This window comes from Malassezia sympodialis, genomic scaffold, assembly GCF_000349305.1.
Source record: "Malassezia sympodialis ATCC 42132 genomic scaffold, msy_sf_4, whole genome shotgun sequence".
Taxonomy (NCBI): Eukaryota; Fungi; Basidiomycota; class Malasseziomycetes; order Malasseziales; family Malasseziaceae; genus Malassezia; species Malassezia sympodialis.
In genome coordinates this window covers 220,849-247,702 of record NW_017387802.1, presented here as the reverse complement: position 1 = coordinate 247,702, position 26,854 = coordinate 220,849, and the positions used below count along the sequence as shown (strand labels likewise).

At 66.7% G+C, this 26,854-nt stretch overlaps 14 protein-coding genes across 14 annotated transcripts; 5 read left to right on the top strand and 9 right to left on the bottom strand.

The window, feature by feature from the left end:
* Window positions 1–2,229, bottom strand: MSY001_0957 (uncharacterized protein; the record flags this gene model as incomplete). The annotated part of the gene is made up of 1 exon (XM_018886058.1): window positions 1–2,229. One exon carries the CDS (start codon window positions 2,227–2,229, stop codon window positions 1–3), a length of 2,229 nt encoding a protein of 742 aa, XP_018739570.1.
* Window positions 2,230–2,454: 225 nt separating this feature from the next.
* On the top strand, window positions 2,455–3,330 carry MSY001_0956 (uncharacterized protein; the record flags this gene model as incomplete). The annotated part of the gene is made up of 1 exon (XM_018886057.1): window positions 2,455–3,330. One exon carries the CDS (start codon window positions 2,455–2,457, stop codon window positions 3,328–3,330), a length of 876 nt encoding a protein of 291 aa, XP_018739569.1.
* Window positions 3,331–6,613, bottom strand: MSY001_0955 (uncharacterized protein; the record flags this gene model as incomplete). Its single annotated transcript, XM_018886056.1, has 3 exons — window positions 3,331–5,304; window positions 5,330–5,467; window positions 5,519–6,613. 3 exons carry the CDS (start codon window positions 6,611–6,613, stop codon window positions 3,331–3,333), a joined length of 3,207 nt encoding a protein of 1,068 aa, XP_018739568.1.
* Window positions 6,614–6,655: 42 nt separating this feature from the next.
* On the bottom strand, window positions 6,656–8,275 carry MSY001_0954 (uncharacterized protein; the record flags this gene model as incomplete). The annotated part of the gene is made up of 2 exons (XM_018886055.1): window positions 6,656–7,874; window positions 7,899–8,275. The coding sequence occupies 2 exons, from the start codon at window positions 8,273–8,275 to the stop codon at window positions 6,656–6,658; spliced, it is 1,596 nt and encodes a 531-aa protein (XP_018739567.1).
* Window positions 8,276–9,997: 1,722 nt separating this feature from the next.
* On the top strand, window positions 9,998–13,732 carry MSY001_0953 (uncharacterized protein; the record flags this gene model as incomplete). The annotated part of the gene is given in 2 exon segments (XM_018886054.1): window positions 9,998–11,290; window positions 11,309–13,732. 2 exon segments carry the CDS (start codon window positions 9,998–10,000, stop codon window positions 13,730–13,732), a joined length of 3,717 nt encoding a protein of 1,238 aa, XP_018739566.1.
* Window positions 13,733–13,735: 3 nt separating this feature from the next.
* MSY001_0952 (uncharacterized protein) lies at window positions 13,736–14,565 on the bottom strand (the record flags this gene model as incomplete). Its single annotated transcript, XM_018886053.1, has 2 exons — window positions 13,736–13,765; window positions 13,789–14,565. 2 exons carry the CDS (start codon window positions 14,563–14,565, stop codon window positions 13,736–13,738), a joined length of 807 nt encoding a protein of 268 aa, XP_018739565.1.
* A 1,796-nt stretch (window positions 14,566–16,361) lies between these two features.
* On the top strand, window positions 16,362–16,811 carry MSY001_0951 (uncharacterized protein; the record flags this gene model as incomplete). Its single annotated transcript, XM_018886052.1, is given in 2 exon segments — window positions 16,362–16,549; window positions 16,565–16,811. The coding sequence occupies 2 exon segments, from the start codon at window positions 16,362–16,364 to the stop codon at window positions 16,809–16,811; spliced, it is 435 nt and encodes a 144-aa protein (XP_018739564.1).
* Window positions 16,812–16,827: 16 nt separating this feature from the next.
* MSY001_0950 (uncharacterized protein) lies at window positions 16,828–17,567 on the bottom strand (the record flags this gene model as incomplete). Its single annotated transcript, XM_018886051.1, has 2 exons — window positions 16,828–16,864; window positions 16,888–17,567. 2 exons carry the CDS (start codon window positions 17,565–17,567, stop codon window positions 16,828–16,830), a joined length of 717 nt encoding a protein of 238 aa, XP_018739563.1.
* A 100-nt stretch (window positions 17,568–17,667) lies between these two features.
* On the bottom strand, window positions 17,668–18,299 carry MSY001_0949 (uncharacterized protein; the record flags this gene model as incomplete). The annotated part of the gene is made up of 2 exons (XM_018886050.1): window positions 17,668–17,733; window positions 17,757–18,299. 2 exons carry the CDS (start codon window positions 18,297–18,299, stop codon window positions 17,668–17,670), a joined length of 609 nt encoding a protein of 202 aa, XP_018739562.1.
* A 194-nt stretch (window positions 18,300–18,493) lies between these two features.
* Window positions 18,494–19,588, bottom strand: MSY001_0948 (uncharacterized protein; the record flags this gene model as incomplete). Its single annotated transcript, XM_018886048.1, has 2 exons — window positions 18,494–19,256; window positions 19,281–19,588. 2 exons carry the CDS (start codon window positions 19,586–19,588, stop codon window positions 18,494–18,496), a joined length of 1,071 nt encoding a protein of 356 aa, XP_018739561.1.
* Window positions 19,589–20,605: 1,017 nt separating this feature from the next.
* Window positions 20,606–22,627, top strand: MSY001_0947 (uncharacterized protein; the record flags this gene model as incomplete). The annotated part of the gene is given in 2 exon segments (XM_018886047.1): window positions 20,606–21,073; window positions 21,086–22,627. 2 exon segments carry the CDS (start codon window positions 20,606–20,608, stop codon window positions 22,625–22,627), a joined length of 2,010 nt encoding a protein of 669 aa, XP_018739560.1.
* Window positions 22,628–22,669: 42 nt separating this feature from the next.
* On the bottom strand, window positions 22,670–24,094 carry MSY001_0946 (uncharacterized protein; the record flags this gene model as incomplete). Its single annotated transcript, XM_018886046.1, has 1 exon — window positions 22,670–24,094. One exon carries the CDS (start codon window positions 24,092–24,094, stop codon window positions 22,670–22,672), a length of 1,425 nt encoding a protein of 474 aa, XP_018739559.1.
* A 173-nt stretch (window positions 24,095–24,267) lies between these two features.
* On the bottom strand, window positions 24,268–24,825 carry MSY001_0945 (uncharacterized protein; the record flags this gene model as incomplete). Its single annotated transcript, XM_018886045.1, has 2 exons — window positions 24,268–24,564; window positions 24,589–24,825. The coding sequence occupies 2 exons, from the start codon at window positions 24,823–24,825 to the stop codon at window positions 24,268–24,270; spliced, it is 534 nt and encodes a 177-aa protein (XP_018739558.1).
* A 171-nt stretch (window positions 24,826–24,996) lies between these two features.
* Window positions 24,997–26,823, top strand: MSY001_0944 (uncharacterized protein; the record flags this gene model as incomplete). The annotated part of the gene is made up of 1 exon (XM_018886044.1): window positions 24,997–26,823. One exon carries the CDS (start codon window positions 24,997–24,999, stop codon window positions 26,821–26,823), a length of 1,827 nt encoding a protein of 608 aa, XP_018739557.1.
* Window positions 26,824–26,854: the final 31 nt, after the last annotated feature.

The following is a 26,854-nucleotide window of genomic DNA, read 5'->3' as shown; positions in this document are numbered from 1 at the left end:
CTACAGGCCTAGCGCCCGCAGCTGGTCGGGTGTGCATACATCCATGCCCATGCCCTGCGCGACCGGTGTGCTGACTGCGGATGCGGTTGCAGTAGGTGTCCAGCTCGACGCCATCGACGTGCTATGCAAGAGCTGCTGCACGGGGTCCATCGATGTGGGCATCAGCGGCATGCCAGTGTTCACGGCGCCGCCATTCGAGAGGCCCGGTGGGCCGGCGCCGAGCAAGCCATTCATCGTGGAGATCGGCGCGGACAACGGCGGGGGTGCCTGTGGCACGAACGAGTCCACAGCGCCCGCCGCCGCCGGCACCGAAATCATTCCGCGCGTATTGGGCGCACTGGCAGCGCCCACTTGGGCACCGCCAAGCTGCGAAAAAGGAATCGGTGTGCGGAAGACCATGGCCAGAAGCCGCGGTGCCTGCGGCGTGTTCGAAGAGCCCATCTGCGTGCTCGTCAGCGTCACGATGAGCAGACCACATCCCGGCTCACCGTGCGGCACGTACGCTGCGCGCTGGTGCTGCTGGAGCATCGAATAGAGGGCCTGGTAGTTGGCTTCATTGTTTTCAGAGCCATGCACGGCAAGTGTCGGCGGGAAGGGGCGCACGGCCAACAGCACACACGGCACGCGGTGCGAGGCAATCAGGCGCTGCAGGAGTGGCGGGTGTACGGGGACGAGCGCCCCGATCGTAAGTACGTTGGGCCACGGCAGTCCCAGCAGCGCCTGCACTGTGGAGCTGCACATGGCGATCAAGAGGGTAAACTGGGGGCTCGTCCCGCCCGTAGACCACTTGAGGATGCCCTGCCACACGGCAGTCGAGCGCGACGGCGCGGCGCCAGGCGCGCCACGCACGGGCGGGGCCATGGCGGCAGTAGGCGCGGCCGACGTGCGCGAGCGCGCGCGCTCCGTCGGTGCGCTCGCGCCTTGTGAGCTCGGTCCGCCGAGATGGAGACCGGCCTCTTTGGCCTCCTTGTCGATCGTGACGAGCGCCTGCCAGAGGAGATTCAGGTCCGTGCTCTTCCCTGTGCGCAGACGATCGGACTGCTGCTTGATCGCATGCTGCTGCGCAGCGAGGCGCTGCCGGAACTGCTCGACCATCTGAGACTGCATGGTGCCTGACGCGCCCACTGCCTGCGACGCGACGGCCCAGCGCGAGAGGTTCTTGACCATGGTAGCCTGCTGCTGCTGGAGCAGCATGACCTTGTTCAGCAGGGCCGGATCGATTTTGAGCGCCGCCATCGGCGGTGTCTCTGGGCCGCGCGCACGTTTGGACGGCGACTCGGACGCTGCCGTGCGCCGCGGGCGCTTGCGCAGCGTGCGTGCGAGCTCGGCGCTGGTCAACACAATGTGTATATTCTCCGGCGCCTTCCATGGCGGCGCTAGCAGTTCGTCAATCGGCACGGGCTCGTCCGCACGCTTCGTGCTGCGCAGCAGGCCATGCGCCGTGTGTGCGAGCGAGGCGCGCTGCCGCGCGCTGCCGTTGCCTGGTGCACCAACCAGCACGGTGGCGAGCGAGATGGTGCGCTCGCCCAGGCGGTCGAGGAGGTCCTGCGTCGTGCACGCATCGAGGCATGTCTGGGTATGCAGCAGGGGCGGCAGGGTGTGTATGAACGGGGCCAGGCGCCCACGGCAGCTGCCGCTGGTGGTCGCGGCCTCGCCTGCATCGAGAGCAAGCACGTGCACGACATGGCATGCGACGACGGGCGAGTGGTGCGTCCGGAGCACGCTGCGTGCGAACGGCGCGATGGGCGGTGGTGTGCGTCGCGCATCGATCATCTCGAGTGCTGCCGCGAGCGGATCAGCGAGCGCACACTCCAGCGTGCTGGGCGCACGCACCGGCTCGTCTGCCGCCTCGAGGTGCGCGAGGCCGTACATGGGCGTCGTGCGCAGCACCTGACGCACGTCCTCCAAGAAGCGCGGCGCCGGCGCAAATGCAACGCGCGTGAGCGACTCGTCAGGGCGCAGGAGCGATATGAGCTCAGAGTGCGGCTCAGGGCGGTACACGACGCCGCCGACGAGCAGGCGCGTATGGCTCTGTAGCTGTGCGAGGGCGCAGCACAGGGGATCGAGTGTCTGCGCTACAAGCTGTTCCCAGCTCTCGCGCAGGCGCGCATTGTCGTGCACGAGGCACATGAGGAGCACCTCAGGCATGCGCGACATGTCCGCAGCGAGAGCCTCGACACTCGCGGGCGACCCATGCGCCGGCCCGGCAGGCGGCGTGCTGGCGGCCATGGCCCCTCGCGAAGACGCTGCGGGCGCGCGGCGGTGCTTGGTGGTTAGTCAGCGTGGAGGGGGCACGGGGCGCTGTCCCCGCGTTCCTCCGACTACCATGGTGCGGTGGGAGTGTGTCTTGGGCACAGTGGGCCTCGTTGTCCTTGTGGGCCTGGCGTTGTACCTTGCGTACCTTTTCCTTGAGATCCATGTGCTGCCTGGACGTCCGGTACGTCGGTGTGACTAATGCAGCTTACGACCTACGGTGCGAATGCCAAGCTTCGGGGTGCCGGTAGCTGGGCGCTTGTGACGGGCGCGACGGACGGCATTGGCCGCGAGTTTGCGATGCAGCTCGCCGCGAAGGGCTTCAACATCGTGTCCGTGAGTCGCACGGCCGAGAAGCTCGCGGTGCTGGGCCGCGAGATCGAGCAAAAGTACCCCGGCACGAAGACATGCTACTATGCGATGGACTTTACGCGCGCGGGCGAGGCTGAGTACGAGGGACTCGCGCAGCTGATCAGCCACCTGGACGTGGCGGTGCTTGTGAACAACGTGGGTGTGTCGCACACGATGCCTGTGCCGTTCCTCGAGATGGACGAGGCGGAGATGAACGCGATCTGCGAGGTGAACATCATGGGCACACAGCGCATGACGCGCCTGGTGGCGCCGCGGCTCGTGCGCCGCGGCCGCGGCCTGATCCTCAACCTTGGCTCCTTCAGTGGGCAGTGGGCGACGCCGCTCTTGGCGACGTATGCGGGCTCGAAAGGCTTCCTCATTGCCTTCACCCAGGCGCTCGGCGAAGAGCTGCGCCGCGCCAACGTGGACGTGCAGCTGCTCAACACGTTCTTTGTGGTGAGCAACATGTCCAAGGTGCGCCGCCCGTCGTTGCTTGTGCCGTCGCCGTCGACGTACGTGTCCGCGGTGCTCTCGCGCCTGGGCCGTGCGTCCGGCGCGCTGGGCCGCGCGTTTACGCTGACGCCGGTGCCCGCGCACGCGTGGGTCGACTGGGCGACGGCACATTTGGTGCCGGCGTGGCTCCTGCTGAGCAAGGCGTACGACACCAATCTATCGTTGCGCCGCCGCGCGCTGCGCAAGGCGGAGCGCGCGGCCAAGGCGCAGTAGCTAGCTAGCAGAGCCACGTAGCTGTGCTATCACTTCGTAGATGCGCCGGAACTGGTACGAGAAGTGCACCGGATACAGGAAGGGGCGCAGGTCGAAGCGGTGGTCTTCCGGGCTGTACGACTCGGCATGGTACGCGGGCGTAAGCGTAGTGGTCTTGTGGCGGTTGCGCGCATACTCAAAGAAGAACGTCTTGACCTTCGCCGCGATGGCCTCGGGCGTCAGGCGCGGCGTCCAGAGCGGGAGCAGCTTCACAAAGAGGCTGTAGGGGCCGCACTTGCCGACCTTGCGCAGGCGCCCAAATACGGTCAGCTCGTCGTACGTCATGCCCATGTCCGCTTCGTCGCTCTGCACATACTCTGCAGTGATCGGCTCGAGCTCCGCGGTCGGCGGCGCGGTGAGGAACGCGCCAAGCTCAGGCAGCGCAAACGCTGACTCCGCGTACGACACAAAGTGCCGCAAGTCCGCCTTGGCGATGCCTCCGATCGGGTTCAGATCGGCCGCCGAGTTGTCGTACTTGGTCAGATAGCCGCGCAGGGTCTCGTCGACATTGGCACTGCCGAGCACGAGCAGGCCCCCCGTGCGCCCATGCACCCACGGCGCGAGCTGGGCGAACAGGTACGCAAACACCATGCGCAGGCGCGCCTGGATGTTCTGCAGCGCGAGGTTCTCGGCGGGCGAGCCGCCGTGCACGCGGAACCGCGGCGTGCACCGCGTGACAAGCTGGAAGACGTGCAGCACCGCGCTGACGGCCGAGTCAATGTCGAACGCATAGTGGCACGAGCCGACCGCCGCCGCGAGCGAGCGCGCACGCTCGCGCGTGGCCTCGCTCGAGTTGGCCGTGCCCATGTAGCACGTCACAAACAGTCGCTCAGCGAGCGCCTGTGGCGACGCAGGCACCCAGGACGAGTCGGCCGGCTCGCCGACGATGCGCCGCGCATCAGCGAGCACCTGCTCGTTGCCGGCCGCGCACGAGGCGTGCACGAGGCGGCACATGCTGTGCACAATCACGGCCGTTGCACACGAGTCGAGACCGCCTGAGAGGGGCAGGAGGAAGCCCTGCGTGCGCGAGCGGCGCAGATAGTCCCACAGCCAGCACGCGGGGCCAAGGGCAATTTCCTCCGGCGGCGTGTGGTAGTGCACGGGCTGCGGCGCGGACGGCGGCTCGGTGAGCTGGGCGGTGCGCGTGAGGCGCTGTGGGACGTCGACGCGCGGCGGGCCGCCGGCCGGGAGGCCGCCGTGGCCGGCAGCGAGCCAGGCCGCCTGCATGCCGCGACTCTTCGCCGTGCGGTGTGCGCGCACGTCAGCGAGGTCGACGGTAGCGCTCACGACCTCGACGTCGTCGAGGCCGAACTGCGCGCCCTGCGCGACGATCTCGCCATTCACAGCGATGAGGGCGCACCCATCGTAGTAGAGGCGGTCGCCATCGCACCCCCGCTGGTTCGCATACAGGTACACGCCACCGAGCTTGAGGGTGGCCTCGCGAATGAGCTCGATGCGGCGGTGCAGCTTGCGCAGCTCGTGGTGGCTCCCGCTCGAGTTGATCAGGATCTCGGCGCCCTGCAGTGCATGCGCAATGTGCGGCGAGGCGGCGGTGAACAGCTCCTCACACAGCTCGACGCCGACGACCGTGTCGGGCGCGGCAAGGAGCGCATCGCCGATCGGCACCTGCGTCTGGCCGGTGCAGGCCGTGATGCACGCGGGGAGCGTGAGTGTCTCAGTCGCGTGGGGGCGCATCCACGGCGTGAAGTAGCGCATCTCGCGGTAGTTGCCGTCGTTGGCGAGCCACATCTTCGGACGCACATGCAGGATGCGGCGGTCCAGCAGGGCGACGCGGCAGTTGTACAGCACGGCATGGTGCGTCACGGGCATGCCGACATCGCACAGGATGCCGTCGGTCAGGTCCGTCCGGAGGAGCTCCGCGAGCACCTCCCACGAGTGCTGCTCCGTGTCGCGCTCGAGAAAGTGGTCGTAACACTGCACGTGAGTAGAGGCGACGTACGCCGTAGCCCCTGCGGTCAGTGCGGCCCACGTACGGAATCTCCAGCTCCGGCCCGATGCGCAGCGTGCTGCCAGCCGCCTTGGCCAGCTCGATCGAGCGCACAATACGGTCTCGATTCCCATCAAAGTCCAGCGCCCACTGGTTCAGCGAGCAGGTGGACACGGTGCTACATTAGCCAAGAGGACCTACAGCCGGCTCATGATGGTGGGTGGAGGCACCCGGCGGGCCAGCGCCGCGGCGCACGACGACGCTGTGCACGGGCCGTCCGTCCTCGACCGGCTCGATGCACTGCTCGAGCACCTCGCAGGGCCCATAGTGCGCACGCCAGTGCGCGAGCAGCGCAGGAATCTCCCATGCATGCACACGGCGGTCGATGGGCGGCGACGCGTATGCGGCGAGGGGCGCGCCGCGCCGCGGCACGTCGTCGGCCGGTGCATGCGCAAAGTGGCTCAGCACGAGGAGGCCGCCCTCGCGCACGAGCTGCGGCAGTGCACGTAGGAGCGCGCGTGGCCAGAACCGCACGACCCATACCATGTCGTAGCGTGCGTGGGGCAGGCGCGTGGCCCACACGCCGAGCTCGCAGGCCTCCAGGTCCTCGGCGCCGGCAGCGCGCACGGGCTTGATGCGCCCGTCGTCCTGGATGTCATAGGCCAGGAGCGCCTCGCATACCTGCGCGCCGTGTGTGTCCGTGTCGACGTGCAAGTCCTCCATCAGCAGGGCCGCGCGCCGCAGGGCCGCGCGCCAGCGGTCCACGCCCGTCGCGCGGCATGCGCGCTGCTGGCGCCGTGCCTTGGTCAGCACGTACGCCACGTCGCGGCCAGCGCCGCACCCGAGATCCAGCACGGCCAGCGGCGACGTGGGCGGCGTGTGCGCGAGCGCACGCGCAACGACGGGCGCCGGCTCGAACAGCAGCGCCGGGTCATCGTCGCACGTCCAGCGCCCGGCCGCGACGCGCTGCAAGGCCGCCGCAGAGAGCAGCTCCACGGGGTGTGTCGCCTGCGCCAGGAGATCCGCAGGCACGTGCGTGTCTACGAGGACGATCGCGACGATCGCCCAGCGCTCGCGCGGCACAAACGTCTGGAGCAGGTCCGCGTCGGCGCCCACCACCAGAAACGGCACGCCACGGGGCGGCAGCGTGCTGAAGCGCGTGCGCAGGGCGCCTAGCCCGTCGATCGACACGGCATGGCGCAAGTGGCCCTGCGCAAACGCCGCGCGCGGCCGCACATCCAGGCACAGCGGGCGCTCGAGCGCGCCGTACGCGTCCCACCAGCGAGGCGTCGGCATGCGCCAGGTGGAGGTGGCAGGCAAGGGCGTCCGCGACGGATACTATCGGAGCCGTGTCGCGCTGCGCGGCGAGCGGGGCCGCGGCGCATTTGTCGCGTGGCGGAGGGGCGAGCCGACCTCGGAGCGAATGGAGTGCATGGCCTTGGTGGCGCCGCGTACACGCTGCCGGAGCGAGGGAGAGACGATGCGTATTTCCCCGTCGTCGTCGGGGTCGTCGTCGTCGTCGCGCTCTGAGCTCGAGTGGAACGAGGCACTGGGGCGCAGCCCGCCGCGGCGCACCGACGAGCGCCGCGGCGAGTCGAGCGACGGCAGGCCCATCATGCACCCGCTCAGGTCGCCGGTGCCCAGGAAGCCGCTCCCGGACACATCGCCCAGGCCCGTGCTGCCACGCAGCAGGCCGCCGATGGTCGGCGTCAGGCCGAGGGGCAGGCGGCTGAGCGGCGTGCCCGCAGCGCCCATCGGCGTCATGGAGCCGTGCGCGCCATAGAGCCCTCCGTAGGGGTTGGAGCCCTTGGCGGCCGAGTGCGGCGCGAGCCCCAAACTCTGCGTGAGGTTCAGGTGCTGCGGACTGGAGAACTGGTCGCCCCGCCCCTGGGACGCGGGCGCCCGCTTCGCCGAGAGCGGCACGCCTGGCGGCGCGCGGCGCACCGAGTCGGGCACGATGCGTGTCTCGCTCGGGCTGGGCATCGGGAACGTGGTCATGTGCGCAAAGGCTTGGCGCAGCGGCGTTGATTGCATGGGCGACGGCATGAACATCTTGCTGTCGAGCATGCTCGGCGACTTGGCCGTATCTGTGCGCCGCATCACATTCATGTCGCGTGGCGCCAGCGCCACACGGCGCGGCGTCGGGTGCAGCACGCCAGGCCCAGGCACGACGCCGCCCGTGCCTGCACAGGCGGCGGGTGGACGCGCGACCATCGTCGGCGCCCGCGCACGCGCGGGTTCGGCGGGCGGCGTAGGCTCCGGGGACGCGGCGCGCACGGGCGCCGGCGCCCGATGCGCCTCGTCGGCCGCACCGGGCGGCGTGGGAGAGGCACGGTGGGCGTCCGCGCCAGGAGTGTCCACCGAGGCGCGCTCTGCGGCAGCCAAGCGGCGCTCTTCCTCGCGCTTCTTGCGCGCCCAGCGGCGCTTGCTCTCGAGCATGCGCTCGCGGCGCTCGGCAGCATTGCGGGGCCGGTTCGCATCGCGGTCCCAGCGCGTGCGCCGCGGCTGCACGCTCAGGGGGATGGCATGCTTGTCCTGCAGGTGGCGCCGCCAGATGCTGCGTGCATGTTTGCCAACGTACCGCTTCTCGCAGTGGGGGCACACAAACACGTTCGCATTGGGCCCACCGTCCGCCTCGAGCTGCGCCTGCCGCGACAGCGCGAGCAGGTCGTCCATATTAGGTATGCGCGCAGCGGGCGCAGTGGGCGCCGTACTCTCCGCTGGCGCGAGGGGCGCCCAGGCGTCTGGGAAGCGCCCGTCAGCGTCAGGAGCGCGATCGCTGCCAGGCATGGTATAGGACGAGACGGGCGGTACCTGCATGAGCATCGGGAACGAGGGGCCATCGAGCATGGGAAAGGTGCCAGGGAGCGGCAGCATCGTATAGCCCATCGGAGCAGGGTTCGTCATGCGCGAGACACCCGACGGGTCGGGGTGCATCGCCATGGGGAAGGGGTACATGGTGGGGGGCGGCATGAGATTAGCAGCAGGCACGACGCCAGGGTCAGCAGCGTCTGGGCGGTACATCATGTAGCGGTGGGGCGACTGGCCCGTCGGCAGATTCATGTCCCAGTACGGGGGCGCGCTGCCAGCCGGCGCGCCATGCGCGGCGGTGGCGGAGGACGCGTGGTTGGGTGGCGGGATCGACGCCTGCCACAGCCACGTCGGCGCATCTCGCCCAACAGAAGGAGGTGGCGCCTCAAGGGGGGGCGTGGCCATCATGAGTCGAACAGCGCGCAACCAACGTTGGCGGCGCTCGCAGCTTCAAAACAACACCGGACGCCCGATCAACAACAACACTCCTCTCTGTCACGTGACTATAAGAGCACGGCGCCGAGCGCCGTGGCCACCGCGAGCCCGCCGAGGCGCAGCAGCACGGCCGTGTCGCGCAGGGGCGCGGCATCATTACAGGTGCCGCATGTCCAGTCTGTGTGAGTGCGGTGCACGTACCGGCCAGGGGGGTATAGTGCTGGGGAAAGTACAGGGCGAACTCGGCCTGGTTGTTCGGCTGGAACTCGCCGCCCTTGGCGGCAGCGTCCGGGCCCTTTTCGTCGTATACAAGGAGGCGGTACTTGGCCGCCACCAGGTCTGGATGGCCCTGCTGGAGCGCCTTGAGATGGTCGCCGTACGGGTACCACGTGACGTTCGTCGCGTCGCCGGGGAGCCCGGTGGGCGACGCTGCGATGGGATACGTGACGCCGTTTTGGGAGCACGATGCGGCGACGAAGAGACGCGTCGGCGTAGCAGTAAGAGAGGTGAATGACCAGCCAAAGGTGACACTCTCGTGTGGCCCGATCTTGTAGTACGAGGAGGCGGCATTTACAGCCGGCTCGGTGATCGTGACGCCGCCGGCCGGCAGCTGCGCATCGTCATCCGCGCGTCGCAATCTCGCAGGCGTCGGCGTCGGGCCCGCCGTCGCGAGCACGCCCACCGCCGCCGCCAGCCCCACACCGAGGCCTCGGAGCAGCATGGCAAGGGCAGAGCTGCGCCACGTGCGTATTATGCACGAGCTGCAAAGCGTGTTGCGATTTGTCTACGGTGCATCCCATCTGCAGCAGCATGCATACCGCGTGGCCTCGGCCAGCCAGGAGGGAAAACGCCGTCGCGCTGCTCCGCGCCGCGTCTCCGCTTCGCCCTTCCGATCGGCTCGACGACGAGCGAGCGTCGTCGGTGCACGCACCACATATCATGGCGATCTTTGGGAAGAAACGGACCGACAAGGACCGCCCAGCTAAGCAGGCGCCGGCTGATGCCGCAGGCGACACGCCCGATCCAGCGCTGATGCAGGCCAGCGGGTCGCTGGGCGCTCGCGCGCCTGGACGCCCCGGACTCGTGTCGCGCATCGTGTCGCCGCCGTACACGGAGAATGAAGCGCCCTATGAAGAGGCGGCAGGCATGCTACGGTCGCCCATGCGCCCATCGCGGGAGGAGGCGCGGCCCAGCGCGCCCGCGCTAGCGCCCCTCGCTCCGCCTGACGCAGGCGCGTCCAGCATCACCAGCATGCCACCGCCGCCAAGCCGGCCTGCGCCTGTGCCTGTGCCAGCGCCGCCGCAGGCCCCTGCGCCCACAGGCGCTGAGACCGCGGCGGGAGCGCCGCCCATGCAGCCGACGCAGCCCGCGCCCGGCGCGGACCGCGCGCGAGGGGCCCATGTCGTGTATCCGTGGGGGAAAAAGTACATCGCGATGAACCCGCCGCGCTTTCTGGACGAGACGCGGCGTGCCCCACCGGGAGTGCTCAGTCCGCCGCCGTTCCCGCGCTACGGGCACGCGACGAACCAGGCGGCGAGCAGCAACAACGAAGTGTACATCTTCGGCGGTCTCGTGCGCGACAGTGTGAAGAATGACATGTACATCCTGCGCGCGGAGCCCGTGCAGATCCAGCGGTCGAGCGGCATCAAGATGGATGTGTCGCTGCAAGCGACGCTCGTGCAGACGTCAGGGCATGCGCCGCTTCCGCGCGTCGGCCATGCCGCGGTGCTCGTCTCCAACGTGTTTATTCTGTGGGGCGGCGACACCAAGATCCGTGCCGAGGACGTGCAGGACGACGCGCTGTATCTGCTGAATCTGAACAACCGTGAGTGGACGCGCGTCGTGGCGCCGGAGGCACAGGGCGGGCCCGGCCCCGTAGGCCGCTATGGCCACTCGCTGTCCATTCTCGGCTCCAACTTATTTGTGTTCGGTGGGCAGCTCGACGACGACTTTTTTGACGAGCTGTGGCGCTTCGACCTGAACGGGCTCAAAGAGACGCCTACCTGGCAGCTCGTGCGCCCCAGCACGGGCGGCCCGCCGCGGCGAACGGGGCACTCGGCCGTCGTGTACAAGGAGCGCCTGTTCATCTTTGGCGGCACGGACGGGAACTACCACTACAACGACACGTGGTGCTTTGACTGGGCGACGCAGTCGTGGTCAGAGCTCAAGTGCGTGGGCTACATTCCCGCGCCGCGCGAGGGTCATGCCGCGTGTATGGTCGATGATATCATGTACATCTTTGGTGGGCGTGGCGTCGACGGCAACGACCTCGGCGACCTGGCGAGCTTCAAGATCTCGAGTCACCGCTGGTTCATGTTTGCGCATATGGGCCCGGCGCCGTTTGGGCGCTCGGGCCACACGATGGTCACTGTCCAGAACCGTGTCCTCGTCGTGGGTGGTGAGGCGTTCGCGGGCGACGTGCACGACGAGCCGAACGCCCTCCATGTGCTCGATACAGCCAAGATCAAGTACCCTGTCAAGACAGACCGCGCGCCGCCCAGCGCGCCGTTACCTGTCGAGAGCCCAGCTGCAAGCGAGGCACGCACTATGCCCGTGACGACGGCAGCGCCCACCACCGAATCACAGGCCACGCCAGTGGTTGATGCTTCTGTGCCCTCGTCAGCGGCGCCAGATACACCGGCGAGCCTGGCCATGGACCCGGCCGTGCCCGTGCAAGAGCTGGCAGCAGCGTCGGCAGCGGCGCCTGCGCCATCGCCCATGCCGCCTGTCCCCCCATCGCCGCAGCCGCTCGAGCCGGCGCCGCCCGCGGAGCGCGGACCGATGCCAGCGCGCGAGCTGATGCCGGAGAGCAAGCCGATGCCGGAGAGCAAGCCGATGCCGGAGAGCAAGCCGATGCCGGAGAGCAAGCCGATGCCGGAACATGAGTCGACGCAGGAACATGAGTCGATGCAGGAACATGCGTCGATGCCGGAGCGCGCCGTGGAGGCAGAGCCCACCACACGGCCGCCACAGCTCGTTGCAGCGCCGGCGCCGGCGCCGCCACCCATGTCGCAGGGTGCGCCGGGCATGCTCGGCGCGCCGATTGCGGGCGCAGTGCCGCCGGCCCCCGATACGCCGTCGAGCGCGCGCAGCGGCGGCGCAGAGGCGCCGCCGTCGCAGAGCCCGTGGACACGCACGCCAACGAGTGCGGCCGTCGTGCGCACGCCCAGTGGTACTCGCGCCCGCACACCGATGAGTGCGCCGATGGTGCCCAGCAGTGAGGGGGCGGGGCGCTCGAGCCTCCCGATGGACGCAGGTGGGCTCCCGGCGGGTCCGGCCGGCGGTGTGCAGCCACGGCAGCTGTTCTCTGACGATGGCGCTGCTGGGCCGCTGGCGCAGCCGATGCCAGCGACTACAGCGTCGCCGCGGGAGCTGTGGCTCCTGTCGATGCTGAGCCTCGCAGTGAAGCAAGGGTTTGTGCCGCCGGCGCGGCCGGGAGGCGGCGACGAGGCGCTGGAGGTGGAGCGCCTGGACACGGGCCCGGAGCAGTCGGAGAAGGAGGCGATGGTCAAGACGATGCTCACGCTCAAGGCGCAGGCGTCGATGCTGCGCGCCGATCTGCTGCGGCAGCTACGGCAGGAGGAGGATCGTGTGACGACGCAGGAGCGAGCGCGGGTCGCGGCACTGCAGGAGGCCGCGTTCTACCGCGCCAAGCTTGCTGCCAACGAGAGCGGCCTCGTGGACGAGCGGCACCGGCTCGAGCGACAGCGGGTCGCGCAGCTGGAGAAGCTGCTCAGCAACGTGACGCGCGAGCATGGCGAGTTGGAGCGGAAGGTGGCCATGCTGGTGGACCAAGCGAAGCTGGAGGTGCGGCTGCGGCAGCTGGCCGAGGACCGGCTGAGCGAGACGACGAAGCGCGCCCTGGCCGCGGAGGAGTCGCACCTGCAAGTGTACGAACAGTACTCGGCGCTGCAGAAGCATTCGTACGAGACCGAGTCGATGCTGCGTGACCATGCAGCGCAGATCTCGACGCTCACGTCGCGGCTGGCCGCGCAGCAGGTGGAGCGCGATACGCTGGAGGACAAGATGACGTCCACGACGCGGTCCGTCGACACGAACCGTGCGATGATGGCGCAGTTCCAAGAGGCGCTTACTGCGGCGCACGCGCGTGCGAGCGAGTACGAGCGGCAGCGCGCTGAGCATCAGCGCCAGACAGACACGCAGAATGCGCTGATTCTGCAGCTGCGCACCGAGGTCCAGGCGAAGGCCGCCGAGGTCGAGACCAAGAACCAGCAGATCGAGCAGCAAGCCGCGCTGGCGGCGGAGCTCGAGACGATGGTCAGCAATTTGCAGCGCGAGGCGGCGACGCACCGCGAGGCGGCGACGGGCGGCCTTGCGCAGCTGCTCGCGATGCAGTCGGTAAGTGGTCCCCCGCCCGAGGAGGTGGCGAACCTGTCGCAGCACTCGCACCTGCAGGCTATGCAGGAGGAGGTGAACGCGCTGCGTGCCCTGCACGACGAAGCCAAGACGTCGCTGGGCCAGATGGCCGCTGCGCTGCAGCAGGCCACCGACCGGAGCCACCAGCTGCAGCGCACGAACAACCAGCTGTTTGCCGAGGTGACCTCGCAGCGGAAGCAGCTCGCGGCTGCGCTGCACGACCTGTCGACGCAGCGCGACGAGTCGCAGCTGACGCGCGCGGACGACCAGCATACCGCGCGCGAGCTCGAGGCGGCGCAGGTGCGCACGCTTGCGCTGCGGCAGCTGCTTAGCGAGCACCAAGTTGAGGTGCCCGACGACGAGACACTCGCGACGCCCGAGTTCCTGCAGACGCGGCGCGTGGCGCAGCTGCAGCGCGAGCTCGAGTCGTACAAACGCGCGGCGCAGCGCAACGCCCTCGATCTGCAGCGTGCGCAGGACCAGCTGCACCGCATGGGCCAGGAGTGGGAGATGCACCACCGGCAAGCCAGTGGCGCCTCGCAGGAGGAGCTCGCGGTGCTCCGACTGCGCGCCGAGGAGGCGGAGCGGCGCCTCGTCGAGGCGACCGAGGCGCACGAGCAGCGCACAGGCCAGCTGGAGAACGACTACCTAACGGCGGTGCAGTTTGTGCGCAATACGGAAAATATGCTGCGGCGGCTCAAGGACGAGCATCTCAAGCTGCGGCAGGACAATGCCGAGCTCCGCGCGCGCGTGGGAGGCCCGGTGTCGCCCTCGGCGTATCGTAGTCCGTGACATCTATAGCGACAAGTGGGCGGGATCCATCGCCTGGGTAAGCAGGGGCCACGTACCGTTTGGCTGAGGCGCGCAATGAGGCCACTGAGCTGCAGGTGCGTCGCGACACCCTCGAGCGTGCGCATGTGCGTCCAGCCGATGGCCTGCGGTGAGTGCATGCGACGTACGCGAATAAAGTCGAGCTGGACCGACTCGGGCAGCGAGTCCATCGTCTTGACGACGCGGAAGAGCGTCGTGACAATATCGAGGCACGAGTAGCCGAGCTCCCATACCTCGTCGAGCTTGTCGAGCGCCTCGTCCACGCGCCCCGCGTGGCAGTGCTCCAGGATCTCGCGCACGACGAGGGGGTGCGGCTGGTCGCACACCTGGAACACATGGTCGGGGCTCACAAAGCCCAGGCCCGTCCACGTCGACTGCAAGTTGTTGATCGCCTGCCGCATGTCGCCCTCGGCGGTGAACACGACGGCCGCGAGGCCTTCGTCCGAGTACTGCACCTTCTCAGCCTCACAGATCTCGAGCAGGCGGCGCAGCACCTCCTCGTCCGACACGCGGCCGAACCGAAGAATCGCACAGCGGCTCTGGATCGGCTCAATGATCTTGTTCGACTGGTTGCACGCAAAGCAGAAGCGCGTCGTTGGCGCGTAGATCTCCATCGTGCGACGCAGCGCCTGCTGCGCACCCGGCGTCATGCTGTCCGCCTCGTCGAGAATGATGATCTTGTGCCGGTTCGGCGGCAGCGACACCTTCTTCTGCGCAAACACCTTGATCTTGTTGCGCACAACGTCGATGCCACTGCGTGTGAGCAGCGAGCACGTACCGGTCGTCAGAGGCATTCAGCTCCAGCACCGCCTCCTTGTACGCATCGCCCAGCAGCGCGTGCGCCAGGCAGTGCACGCTCGTCGTCTTGCCGATACCTGGCAGGCCCTGGCATCAGCACCACATACGCACCGACACGAGCAGGTGCGGGCAGTTGCCATTCGCCTCAATGGCCTGGAGCCGCTCGATCGTGGCCGCATTGCCAACCACATCTGCGAGACGCCGCGGTCGGTACTTTTCGACCCTTCTATGAGCCGTCGTATACGCACCACGGCAGCTGGTAGCCAGGCGCGCCTTGCGCCGCCATTGACATGCCGGTCCCTCGCGGCGCCGCGCGCGCCGCGGCGGCGCCGTATAGGCACGTGATGTCACGCACCCCGCCGCCGCGCCCGCATCACATACAGGCCGTGCTCGCCGCGCAACAGCACAGCACCGAGCGCGCCAAGGCCCAGGCCAAGGAGCACAGCGACGCCGCCTAGCACATAGAGTTGATATAGGATAGGCGCCATGGCCTCTAGCGCCTGCCATGGCCACGCAATCGCGCCGATGTAGACGGCCATGCACAGGGTGCGCACAGGCGCAAGCACCACGTACACGATCGCCATGAGGCGTGCCACAAGCACATCCACGAGGTGCGCGATCCAGAGGATAGGACGCACCACCAGCACATGCACCGGCGCCCATACGCACCGCGCTACGAGCGAGGCGCGCGGCTCACTAGTGGCGAAGCGCGTGCCCATTCGCCAGTGGTCGCCGTCCGCATGTGTGTTCCATGGCGGCGGCGTACCGTGCCGCAGCTGGAACGTGCTCGAGGCTAGGCGCGCGGGCCCATCCGGCGCACTGGGCGCCGGGGCCACGGGAACACTCTGCATGTAGACCTCTGGAGCATCGTGTCTGGAGTCGCCCAGCGCAGGCGCCTGTGTGTACCGGAGCAGCACCACACCCACCAGGGCCGCGCAGAGGCTCAGCAGCCAAACACATCCGCGCTGCGGCGCCGCCTGCCGCGCCGGGGACTGCGCCATGAGGTGGAGCGGAGCACGTGTCTGGCGGGGCCCCCGACGCGACGCCCGGTGTCGACGACACCATGTCGCACGAGCCACGTTACCTGATCGACTACGACGAGTTGCCGCCATGGGGTACGTAGATCGCACTCACGGAAGCGCAGGGGGTCCCCTATGTGGTGAGTGGGTACCGCACGCCTGGCGACCTGTCGGCTGCCGCGGACGAGACGCCGGCGGTGGCGGTGGCCTCGGGCACCGACGCGCGGCGGCCGGCCGGCGCCCCTGCCCAGGCGCCGCGCGCGTACTACCGACACGACACCTATTTCAAGTGCTGGCGCAGTGTGTGGTGCTACTTGCACAACGAGACGGTCAACATCCATACGCATCTGTGGGGCGCCGTCATAGCGATGCTCGTGCTGGCCCTGCAACTGGCGGATGTGCTGAGGCTGCTTCCGCCGGGCCCTTGGCCGGTCTTGTCGATGCAGCAGGCACCTGGGCACGACCTGCTTGAGTGGTACAAGCACCTGCCCTTGCGCATGAGCCATGAGCGCAAGCTCAGTGAGCCGGGCGGGGTGGATGTGGCGATGGTGAGCGTGTTTCTTGTGGCCGCGATGGTGTGCCTCGGGTGCAGCGCAACGTACCACACCGTGTCGTGTCACTCGCGCGAAGTGGCGCGCCGGTGCAACCGCCTGGACTAGTACGTCGGTGTCCTAACACGCAGTATCGGCATTGTCGTCCTGATTGTCGGCAGCAACTTCCCCCTCTTGCACTTCGGCTTCCACTGCCACCCGACGCTGCGCACCCTATACCTAATGCATGTGTCCTTGTGGGGTGCCCTTGCATTCTACATTGTGACGCAGTCCAAGTACACGCTGCCGCAGTACAAGGGCTTGCGGACCGTTGTGTTCGTGGCGCTCGGTCTGAGTGGCATTGCGCCGCTCGCGCACAGCTTGTACATCTCCAAGAGCTGGCATTTTGTCGCCGAGGTTCTGGGCGCCAAGTATGTCATGTTCAGTGGTGCTGCCTACATCTTCGGGGCGTGCCTCTACGTCGCGCACATTCCCGAACGCTGGAGCCCCCGCACATTCGACATGGTCGGCGCGTCGCACCAGCTCTTCCACATGTGTGTGCTCCTTGGTGCATGGCTCCATTGGGTCGCAGTGCACCGGGCGTACACGTTCTGGCACGCCGTGGAGACGGTCGCTGGCGAGCGCGGCCAGTCGGCCGTGTGCGCCGTGCTGCATCGCATGATCCATGCGTAGCTAGGGCGCGAGGCGCTCAATCGTCCATGAGGCCGCATCCGATACGGGCGCGTCTGTGTGTGGCGACCGCACATACCGGTAGCGATCGTGTAGGCGACTCTCGCGGCCAATCCAGAACTCGATTTCGTCGGGCACGACGCGGTAGCCGCCCCAAAACGGCGGCACCGGGAACGCCACTTCGCCATACTCGGCCCTCAAATCGTGCTCGCATGCCTGGACGCGCTCCTCCAGGGCAGCGCGCGATGGCAAGACGGCGCTCTGGGGGCTGGCCCAAGCGCCGATCTGGCTGCCGACGGGTCGCGTGCTGTAATACGCCTGCGACACCCCGCGCGGAAGCTGCTCCGCGCGGCCCAGCACGCGTACGGCGCGGTGCACAGCGGGCCAATAGAACGAGAGCGCGCACCATGGGTTCGCGGCGAGCTCGTCGCCCTTGCGCGACGAATAGTTGGTGTAGAAGTAAAACCCGTGCTCGTCTGCGCCCTTGAGCAGCACGGTACGCGAGCTGGGCCGCGGCGCGTGCACACGCCATGCAGCCTTGTCGGCGCTAGCCGCGCTGGCCGCGGGTGGCGGGGCGCCTGGCAACGCCGTGGTCGACAGCGTCATCGCCTCGGGCTCCGGCACGCCCGCCGCCTGCACCTCGTGGAACCACTTTTGGAAGAGGTCCATGGGCCGCGGCAGGAGCGCCGACTCGTCGAGCCCATCAGTGATGTACTGGGGATGCGTCGTGATGCTCGTCCCGCCTGGCGCCACAAGCATGGAGGAGAGTAGCGCGCCTCCACGCCGAGGGGTGCCCACGGGACCCGCGGTGCCCAGAGCTGTCCGTATCGTATCTATCCATGTACAGAAGAGGGGCGCACTAGCGGAACATGCGCAGGTATGCGAGGAGCAGGGCACCCGCACCCGTAGCGACACCAACGAGGTACTGAGTAAGTGGTGGCAACGTACCTGTAGCACATTGAACTTGGCGCTCTGGATGCTGGTGCGCACGCCGGCAATTTCCGACTCGATGCGCGTGTCGACCTCCTTGATCTTGAGGGCATGCACGGACGACTCGTCGCGGATGCGGCCCTTCTCGAGGTTCAAGTCGAGACGCACGCCCGCCGTAGTGCGTGCGATCTCCTCGCGCAGGCGCTGCTTGAGCTTTTCGACGTCGGCCATGAGCCGCTCGTTCTCCGACTTCATCAGCACAAAGTCACTGCGCTCGAGGAGCTGGATCTCCGACTTGAGCTTGGCAAAATCGACCTTTTGCGTATAGTTGAGCCGCTCCGCCTCGTCACGGCGCACGAGCCCGCGCGCAATGTTCTCGGCGCTCTCATTGATCACGTCCGTGAGCGCCGTGACCAGGACGTCTGCTTGCTGGCGAGTGATGCCGGCCTTCTCGAGGCGCTGCACAAATGCATTCGAGTCAAAGTGTGCGTGGCGTGCCAGTGCGCACCACGGCAGGGGCGCACGGCGCGGGACACGCGCTGCTGATGCCAACAGGGCCATCACGCACGCTTCGAGGCAAGGACCGTCCGGCGTGGCGGGCGACGACCGCCTACGTAAGCAGACACGGCCCCGTAGGCCCAGTGGGGGGACCTCGTGCATCGTCCTACAAGAAGGGTATAATGGCTACGCCGCCGGCCAGGGGCCGCCCCCCTCGAGTTGGCGGCGGCTTGTGTCGACGTGCGCCTTGATAGCGCTCAATTCTGTGTGAGTGGCAGGCACGTACGGATACGGGGGTCCGTGACCACAATCAGGATGAGGGTGCTCGACGTGAGCGTGTCCATGTACGCGAGGAAGGTGGGCGTGCGCAGCTCAAGCGCCTTGACATTGTACTGGGACTCGCTGCGGTCAGCTGCAGCAACGCACAGGCAGGTTAGTCTGAACTGCTTGACCAGCTCACTAACGCGCTCGAAGCGGTCGTCAGAAAGCATGCGCGCCGGCGCAGAAGGGACATCGGAGGACGGCAGCATGCTCTGGGAAAGGCCGTCGAGCAGTGCTTCCTCCGGGTCGTCGGTGCTTTGCGCCCGCACCATGTGCACGTCCGGCGAGTGCGGCTTGGCCGACTCGTCTGCTGCCTCTAAGCGGCTGTAGTGGGACATGACCAGGAACGTCGCCCTTTCGAATAGAATGACCTCCGCGGCCGAGCACTGCGCGCCGAGCTGCGTCAGATGCTCCTCAAAGCGCTCCACGTCCGGGACAATGGCATGTACGATGCTCGACCACGCCTTGTAGAGTGTGGCATCCCAGATACTCGTCGCGAAGCACTGCAGGTGAATCACATCCCGCGCCAGCGGCGACGACGCATGCTCCTGCATCACCTCGCGTGTCTTCTTGCGCAGGTCCGCGACGCGGCGGCGGTAAATGTCGCGGCGGCGCGATGGCTCAATCAGATCCATCTTGTGCAGCAGGCAAAATACCTCCGCGTCTGGCGAGTGCGATTGCAGCGCAGACACACAGTCCCTGTCGTTAGTGCCACGTACGTACCGAAAGTAGCGCAGATCCGTCTCCCACTCGCGCCCGTCGCCCGCCTCCTCGTCAGTGCTGACGACGTCGACAACGTAGATCAGAGCCGCTACTCCGCTAAACACCTGCCCGCGCTGCGAGTTCATATAGTTCTCCATGTACGACTTTTGGCCACCACAGTCCCACAGATTGAGCACGAGGTTGCCAGGGAAACGCACATGCGAATGTTCCACCTCAATGGTGCTTCCAAGGCGCTGCGTGTCCTCCGAACGGTACGACGAGAAGATAAACGAGCGCATCGACGTCTTGCCCGTGCCGGACTTGCCCATAAGAAGAATCTGCGTCAGCTCGCCACCGGCCTACCTTGCGCTTCATCGTCGGAGGGGGAGCTGGTAGTGGAGGCCACGTGCTAACGACGGCCGCGACGCCCTCGACCTCGCGCCGTCGGCGGGGGACGCGGCGGAGCCACAAGGGCGTGCCGCGCCTCCTCTATGAAAGAGGCAGGGAGCTGAAGGGCAGCCTCGTCCATGCCCACGTCGGCCTGCCAGCACGTGGGAATGCGCTCAAGGAGCGTGCGCCGCAGCTCTGCACAGGTAGCCGCGCTCTTGTTCCCAAACTCTTGGGCCGGATCGGTCCGGCGGGTATGCAGCCCTCGCACTCCGAGGTATGCGCCAAGTTCGTCGCGCCATACAGCCTCTTTGTAGCCGCGCATCTGCAGATCGTACTGAATGGCCGACGCAACGGCCTTCGGCATCGATGTCCACAGCTCATCGAGGAGCGCGCGGTACGACGACGAGAGATAGTACAGGGCATGCAGACGCTCATGACCAAGTGCCTCATCTGCGCACTTGACGAGCGCGGAAATAAGGTAGGTCGCTCCTGCCTCGGGCGCGAGGGCCCCCTGCTCCGTCAAGTACGTGAGCAGGGCCTGCTCTTCCGGCGAGCAGTGCGCGTGCCACCACGGCAAAGCCCCCTCCGTATCTTCTGCAGCCTCGCTCTCGCTGATCGCGGCGCGCATGGCCACGAGCCATGCGCGCACGGAGGCGAGCGGCAAGTTGTACGCTTCGTAGCCCTGGCACAGGCGAGCGCGTCGTGCCTCGTCCCACGATAAGTATGTGCCTGCATGGTCCACAGACTCGTAGAAGGACTCCATTCGCGCGAGTGCTGCATGCTGCGCGCCGGACGAGCCGAACACGAGTGTCACCAGCGGCCCGTGCGCATGCGCCCAAAAGGGCGCCTCAGCCATCGACGGCAGTGGGTGGAGGACGTCCGACTCGGCCGTGGAGCCACGCACCGCCTGGGCCCGCGCGGACGTGGCCCAGCATGGGGCTGCCTGCTACTCCACCATGGACACGAGCGACCTTCGAACGAAAGCCGCTGAGGCGGCTGAGCAACTTTCCCACACGGCCAGTAATGCGGGTGAGCAGCTTTCGAAGAAGCTGAGCGAGACGGCCGAGTCGATCCGCCCGACAGTACCGCCCCCTGTGCCGGACCGCCGTGTCCCGGCGGCTTCGGCGGCGACACCGAGCAAGAGCGCGACGGTGCCTGAGGGCAGCGATGCGGCTTCTGGTGTGCAGAAGCCCGAAGAGCCGCCTGTGCCTTGGTCGGTGTCGAGCGAGACCGCGACGGCGCGCGAGGCCAGCGAGGCGGCTTCTGGTGTGCAGAAGCCCGAAGAGCCGCCTGTGCCTTGGTCGGTATCGAGCGAGACCGCGACGGCGCATGAGGTGGCCTCCGATGTGCCAAAGTCCGAAGAGCCGCCTGTGCCTTGGTCGGTTTCGAGCGAGACTGCGACGGCGCGTGAGGCCAGCGAGGCGGTTGGTGTGCAGAAGCCCGAAGTGCCGCGTGCGCCTGCGGCTTCGAGCCCCCTGACGCTGGGCTCAGCGCCGAGGGAAGCACCAGTGGATATGGCGCCGGGCGGGAAGGTGCGCCTGACGCACTATCCCGCCATCAAGAATGCGGTCCTGCCCGCGGAGGGCAACGGGAGCTTCAACAATGTGCACCTGGCCCTGCTAATCTTCTTTACGCCGGCCGTGCTCCTGCGCCTGCTGCCGTTCGTCAAGGCCCGCTGGTTCGGCTGGACATCGTACATGGTGCTTGTGGCGCTCTGCGGTGTGCCTGTGGCGATCCTGTACTGGACGGCGATGAGCATGTACGGTGCACGCATCAATGAGAAGGTGACGCTGCCGAACCGGCCGCTGGAATACTATCTGGACATCAAGGACGAGGCCCTGCGCCGCCAGTACCACGGCCATCACAAGATCCCGATGCAGGTGTTCTGGGAGGCATACTTTGACGGCAAGATTGAGGTGAAGGGCGAGCTGCTCGATGTGCTCGAGTACCGCTGGGACTGGGCGGCCATGCACTTTACGCCTGAGCTCTTCCGCTATGTGCTGTTCAAGATGCTGCCGGACGTGCTGCTGCACAGCTCGCGCCAGGATGAGGAGCAGATCCGAGACAACTACGACCGGGGCAACGACTTCCACGAGTGGTTCCTGGGCCCCCAGATGGTGTACACGACCGGTATCATTTCTGACCCGAACCGTGAGGAGACGCTGGAGGAGCTACAGGACAACAAGCTGAACCTCGTTTGCTCGAAGCTGGCGCTGCAGCCGGGCGACCGTGTGCTGGACATTGGCTGTGGCTGGGGCACGCTGGCCACGTTTGCCGCCAAGAACTATGGCGCGGATGTCACGGGTGTTACGCTCGCGCGGGAGCAGGCGGCGTTCGGCAACGAGCGCATCAAGAAGAACGGCCTTACGCCCGACCAGGCGCGCATCCTGTGCATGGACTACCGCGACATTCCCGTGCAGCCGGGCCACTACAACAAGATTGTCACGCTGGAGATGGCTGAGCACGTGGGTATTCGCCACTATGCCAAGTTCCTGCAGAATGTGTACGAGCTGCTCGACGATGACGGTGTGATGGTGTTCCAGGTCGCCGGCCTGCGGCCGCGCTGGCAGTACTGGGACCTGATCTGGGGCCTGTTCATGAACAAGTACATCTTCCCCGGCGCGGATGCCTCGTGCCCCCTGAACTGGGTCATTGGCCAGCTCGAGCGGGCAGGCTTTGAGGTGCGCTCGTGCGATGTCGCTGGTATCCACTACTCAGCTACGATCGACCGCTGGCTGAAGAACTGGAAGAAGAACGAGGCCAAGGTCAAGGCGAAGTACGGCGAGAAGCTGTACCGTATCTGGCACTTCTTCCTCGCGAGTTCGATCATCATTGCCCGCGAGGGCGGCTCAAGCCTGTTCCAGATCACTGTGACCAAGAACCTGAACGCCACGCACCGCATCGAAGGCGTCGCCTCGCACGGCAGCCTTCTGCCGCGTCCCTTCCCAAGCAAGCCGTACACCAGCGTCTACAAGTAGAATTAAGAAAAGATCGTAGCAGTGGTCTATAATGCAGGGCCCTTAGCGTGCATGGCCCGAGATAATGCGTACCCGCGTCTGGCCCGGCGCTGAGACATCCTTCGGCAGCGGCGGCAGCGGCGGCAGATCCTCGCGCGCCTTTTGCCGCAAATTGCCCGCGGACCGGCAGTAGCGCGCGGCAATCGGCGTCGAGGACGTATCAAACATCGGGATGGGTGATACATCGGGACGCGCATGCGATCCCTGGTACCGCGGCGTCGAGCCCATCGACGAGGGACTCGACAGCGGCGGCGTCCGGCGGCCCCCTTCAGGCGAGAGCGACAGCGAGGAGAGGTCGTTCAATGTGAGCGCATGCCGCAGCTCGTCCGACATTTGCAGAGGAGCAAACACGCTCATGCCCTTTTCGGCACGCTGCGATGGCACTTCCTCGCGCACAGGCACTTGTCTCGCACCAGCGTGCAGCCCACCAGACGGACGCGTAGAAATGCGGGACTCCGTCGGTGCGAGGGCCTGCGCGGACACAGGCGGACCAGGCGGCAAGGGGCGCTCCCTGGTCTGCGGTAGCGACGCAGGCGTAGGGAACATAGGCGCCGCGGCACGGTGGCCGCGCAAGTTGCCGAGCGATCTGACCGTCTTGACCACCGTCGCACCGACAGGCTGGATCCGCGAGGCCGCCGCTTGCACAGCGGCATTCGAGGACGGCATACGCTCGCTGGACGGTACGGGCACAATGCGCGTCCGGATCGCGGGCGCAGGGGTCGGCGTAGCGGTGGGCGCAGGCGCAGGCGCAGGCACGGGCGACGCGGTCTTCTTAGCCTCGGTGAACGGCTCGCCCAGCGTCGTGCTGGACGCAGCCTGCGACGTTGACGGTTGTGGCGGCACATCAACAAGGATGTTGCCCGCAGCATCTTTGGCAAGAGCCTCGGGAAGCAGGGCAAGTTTGCCCGTCGCGGGATCAGCGCCCGCGCAGCCGCTGCGGCAGCACACGCACGGGCAGGTCGTCGGGGCGCCATGGACAAGCACAGGCTCAGCGCCCTTGGGGTCAGGGAAGTAGGTAAGCAGGGGCTCGCCGCGCAGGCTGCGGATGCCGAGGCAGGCGCGTGTATATTGCTCGTTTTTTGGCTGCAGCACGGGGTCGACGAGGTGGCCCTGAGGGGTGCGAACAAACTGCTCGGCCTCGGCGTCCTTGCTGCGGGGGTGCGCCACAGAGGCGACACGAGTGCCCATACCAAGGCCGAGGCGATTGAGCTCGCGGACGAGGTCGTCTTGGATCTGCCCTGCCAGCTTGGCGACAGAGAGTGTCGGCGGCAAATAGCGCGCGGGTGGAATGATTGTATCGATCACAATATGATCACCAAAGTCACTTACGGCGGTCTGTACGTGCTCTGTCGGCACGAAGCTGACGGCACTGTGGCCCATCGTTACTGTCGCATGAGAATCATGCCGGACTTTGGGCGGCGTCGCCATTGCGGCAGAGGCCATGAAGCTACGAGGCGACTGGGCCGCGGCAGCCACCCGCGCGCGGCACGTGCATGAAGGTCGCGTCGCGATCACGTGAGTTTATGTCGGGGGCTGCGGCTGCCGTCCCTGGCAGCGGTGGCGGCGGTGGCGACCGTGCGAGTGCTATGTCCAGCGCGCGACTAGGCCGTGCGCAGAATGAGATGAACGCCGCTATCAGTTTCGACGACGCCGCTCATTTGACCTACCGGCAGCGCAAACGTTGCGTCCTCGAACGGACGCTGCATCTGACCGCGGCCAAAAGAACCAAGGTCGCCGCCGGAGCGCGCAGACGAACAGTCGCTGTTGTCAGTAGCAAGTACGTACGAGAACTGGCTGGCCAGCTCCGCAAACGCTTCGACGCTAGGCTGGGCGCCCAGCTGGTCCTGGTACGAGCGCAGCTGCGCAATCGCCTCGTCCTTCGTGCGGGTAATCTGCGCCTGCATGTTAGAAAAAGAACGCACCTCGCGCCAGCTACTGGGCCGGCGACTGTCCTTGTGCTTCACGAGCAGGTGGCTCGCGCGCACCCGCGCAGGGTGCGCCTGCGATGCCTCGCCGAGCAAGTGGCCGCCAGGGAGCTGCCGGGCCTGTTCTTCCGACATGCCATCCGGCAGTTCCCACATAGACACACGTGTTTCAGAATTGAAAAAGTACGGGAGCTGGCGCGAGTTGCTGAAGCGGACTTCCCAAGTGTGCGACATGGCGCAAGGCGGCGTCGCGCGAGCGGGGGGGAAATGCATGCTGAGTAAGCGATATGAGGTGGAGGCAGTGATAGCGATGCCGCGACCGCGCCATGCATGCAATCGCGTGCCTAGCCAGGCGCCAACCCGGGTCACGATGATGCGATAGCGATCTATCCATCGATTTGCCACATGCGGATCCAGGGATGGCTCGCTCTGCTAGCGCAGATCGCACTGGCGTCCAGCGCCCTGGGTGTGAATGCGGACTATGTGGTCAAAGAAGACGTGGTTGTACCACGCGGCTGGGTGCGACGCGCCCCCGCCCATGGCAGTGAGCGCGTGCCGCTGAGCATTGCGCTGCGCTCGAACGCAGATGAGCGTGTAGTGGACGCGATTCAGCGTACGTCGGACCCCGACAGTGACGAGTACCTGCACCACCGCACGAGGGAGGAGGTGCTCGACCTGCTGCGTCCCGCCAAACACACGAAGACGCGTGTGCTGCGCTGGCTGATGGAGTATGGCATTGATGAGAGTACGATCTCGTACAGCGCAGCTGGAGACGTGCTGTACTTTTCGACCACCGTCGCAGAGGCGAGCGAGCTGCTAGGCGGTGCCGTCTTCGACATGTTTGAGCGGCGCGACACAGGCGAGCAGAGCGTGCGTACGACCAAGTATGCTCTGCCGCTCAGTGTCGCGCAACACATTGACTATGTGGGTGGAAGCACGACGTACTTTCCGTCGACCAAGGCGCACCGCCGCATGGCCGAGTGGGTCGGCGACGTTTCATGGGACGAGGTGGCCAAGACCAGCTCGATGAACAACCCGCCGGGCGTGCCAGACTCCTGCAACGTGGCGCATGTCACTTCGCTGTGTCTGCGCGAGTTTTACGGTATGCACAACTACACACCGCAATCGGACCGCTCGCACATTGGTATTGCGGGCTACCTGGGCGAGAATGCCAACTACGACGACCTGAGCCTGTTTCTTAAGCACCAGCGCCCCGATGCGTACAGGGGACACGCGACGTTCGACTATGTGACGCTGGGCGGCGCGCACAATGTGCAGAATGCATCAAAGGCGGGAGGCGAGGCCAACCTCGATGTGCAGGCGGTCCAGGGCGTCGTATGGCCGATGCGCACGACGTACTACCTGACGGGGACCAAGCCGCCATTTAAGAAGGACCAGGTGACGACGAAGAATACCAACGAGCCGTACATGGTGTTCCTCGAGCACATGATCGGTCTGGGCGACGACGAGCTGCCGGCTGTGCTGACGACATCGTATGGCGACGACGAGCAGACGGTGCCGGAGCCGTACGCGCGCCGCGCGTGTACGTTGTTGGCTGCGCTGGGCCTGCGCGGCACGAGCGTCTTTTTTTCCTCGGGCGACCAGGGCGTGGGCGGCAACCACGAGGAGGACTGCGTGTCCAACGACCGGCGCCACCGCCGCACATTCCTGCCCGAATTCCCTGCATCGTGCCCGTGGGTCACGACGGTGGGCGCGACGTACAAATTTGACCCCGAGGTCGTGACAGTGAAGAACTATACATTCATTACGTCGGGCGGCGGCTTCTCCAACTACTTCCCGCGCCCCTTTTACCAGGAGCATGCTGTGCACAAGTACCTGACCGTGTACCAGGACGACAAGGATCAAGGTTGGTACAACCCACTGGGCCGCGCCTACCCGGATGTGTCCGCACAGGGCTCGCGCTTTGTTATTGCCATCAACGGCAAGTTTTCCCTCGTTTCGGGCACGAGTGCCTCGACCCCGCTGTTCGCCTCGATTGTGGCGCTGCTGAACGATGCGCGCTTCGCCAAGGGACTCCCATCGCTTGGTTTCCTGAACCCACTCCTGTATAAGCGTCTCGCGCATACGCCAGGCTTGCACGACGTCGTAAGTGGCTCGGCCAGAGGATGCGGCGACCGATCGGGCTTCCAGGCCCACCGCGGCTGGGACCCCGTGACCGGTCTCGGAACCCCCTCCTTCCCCGAACTGCTTCAGCACGTTTTAGCTAGGTAGTCTGTCTGGGAGCCACACACGCACCTGGCGC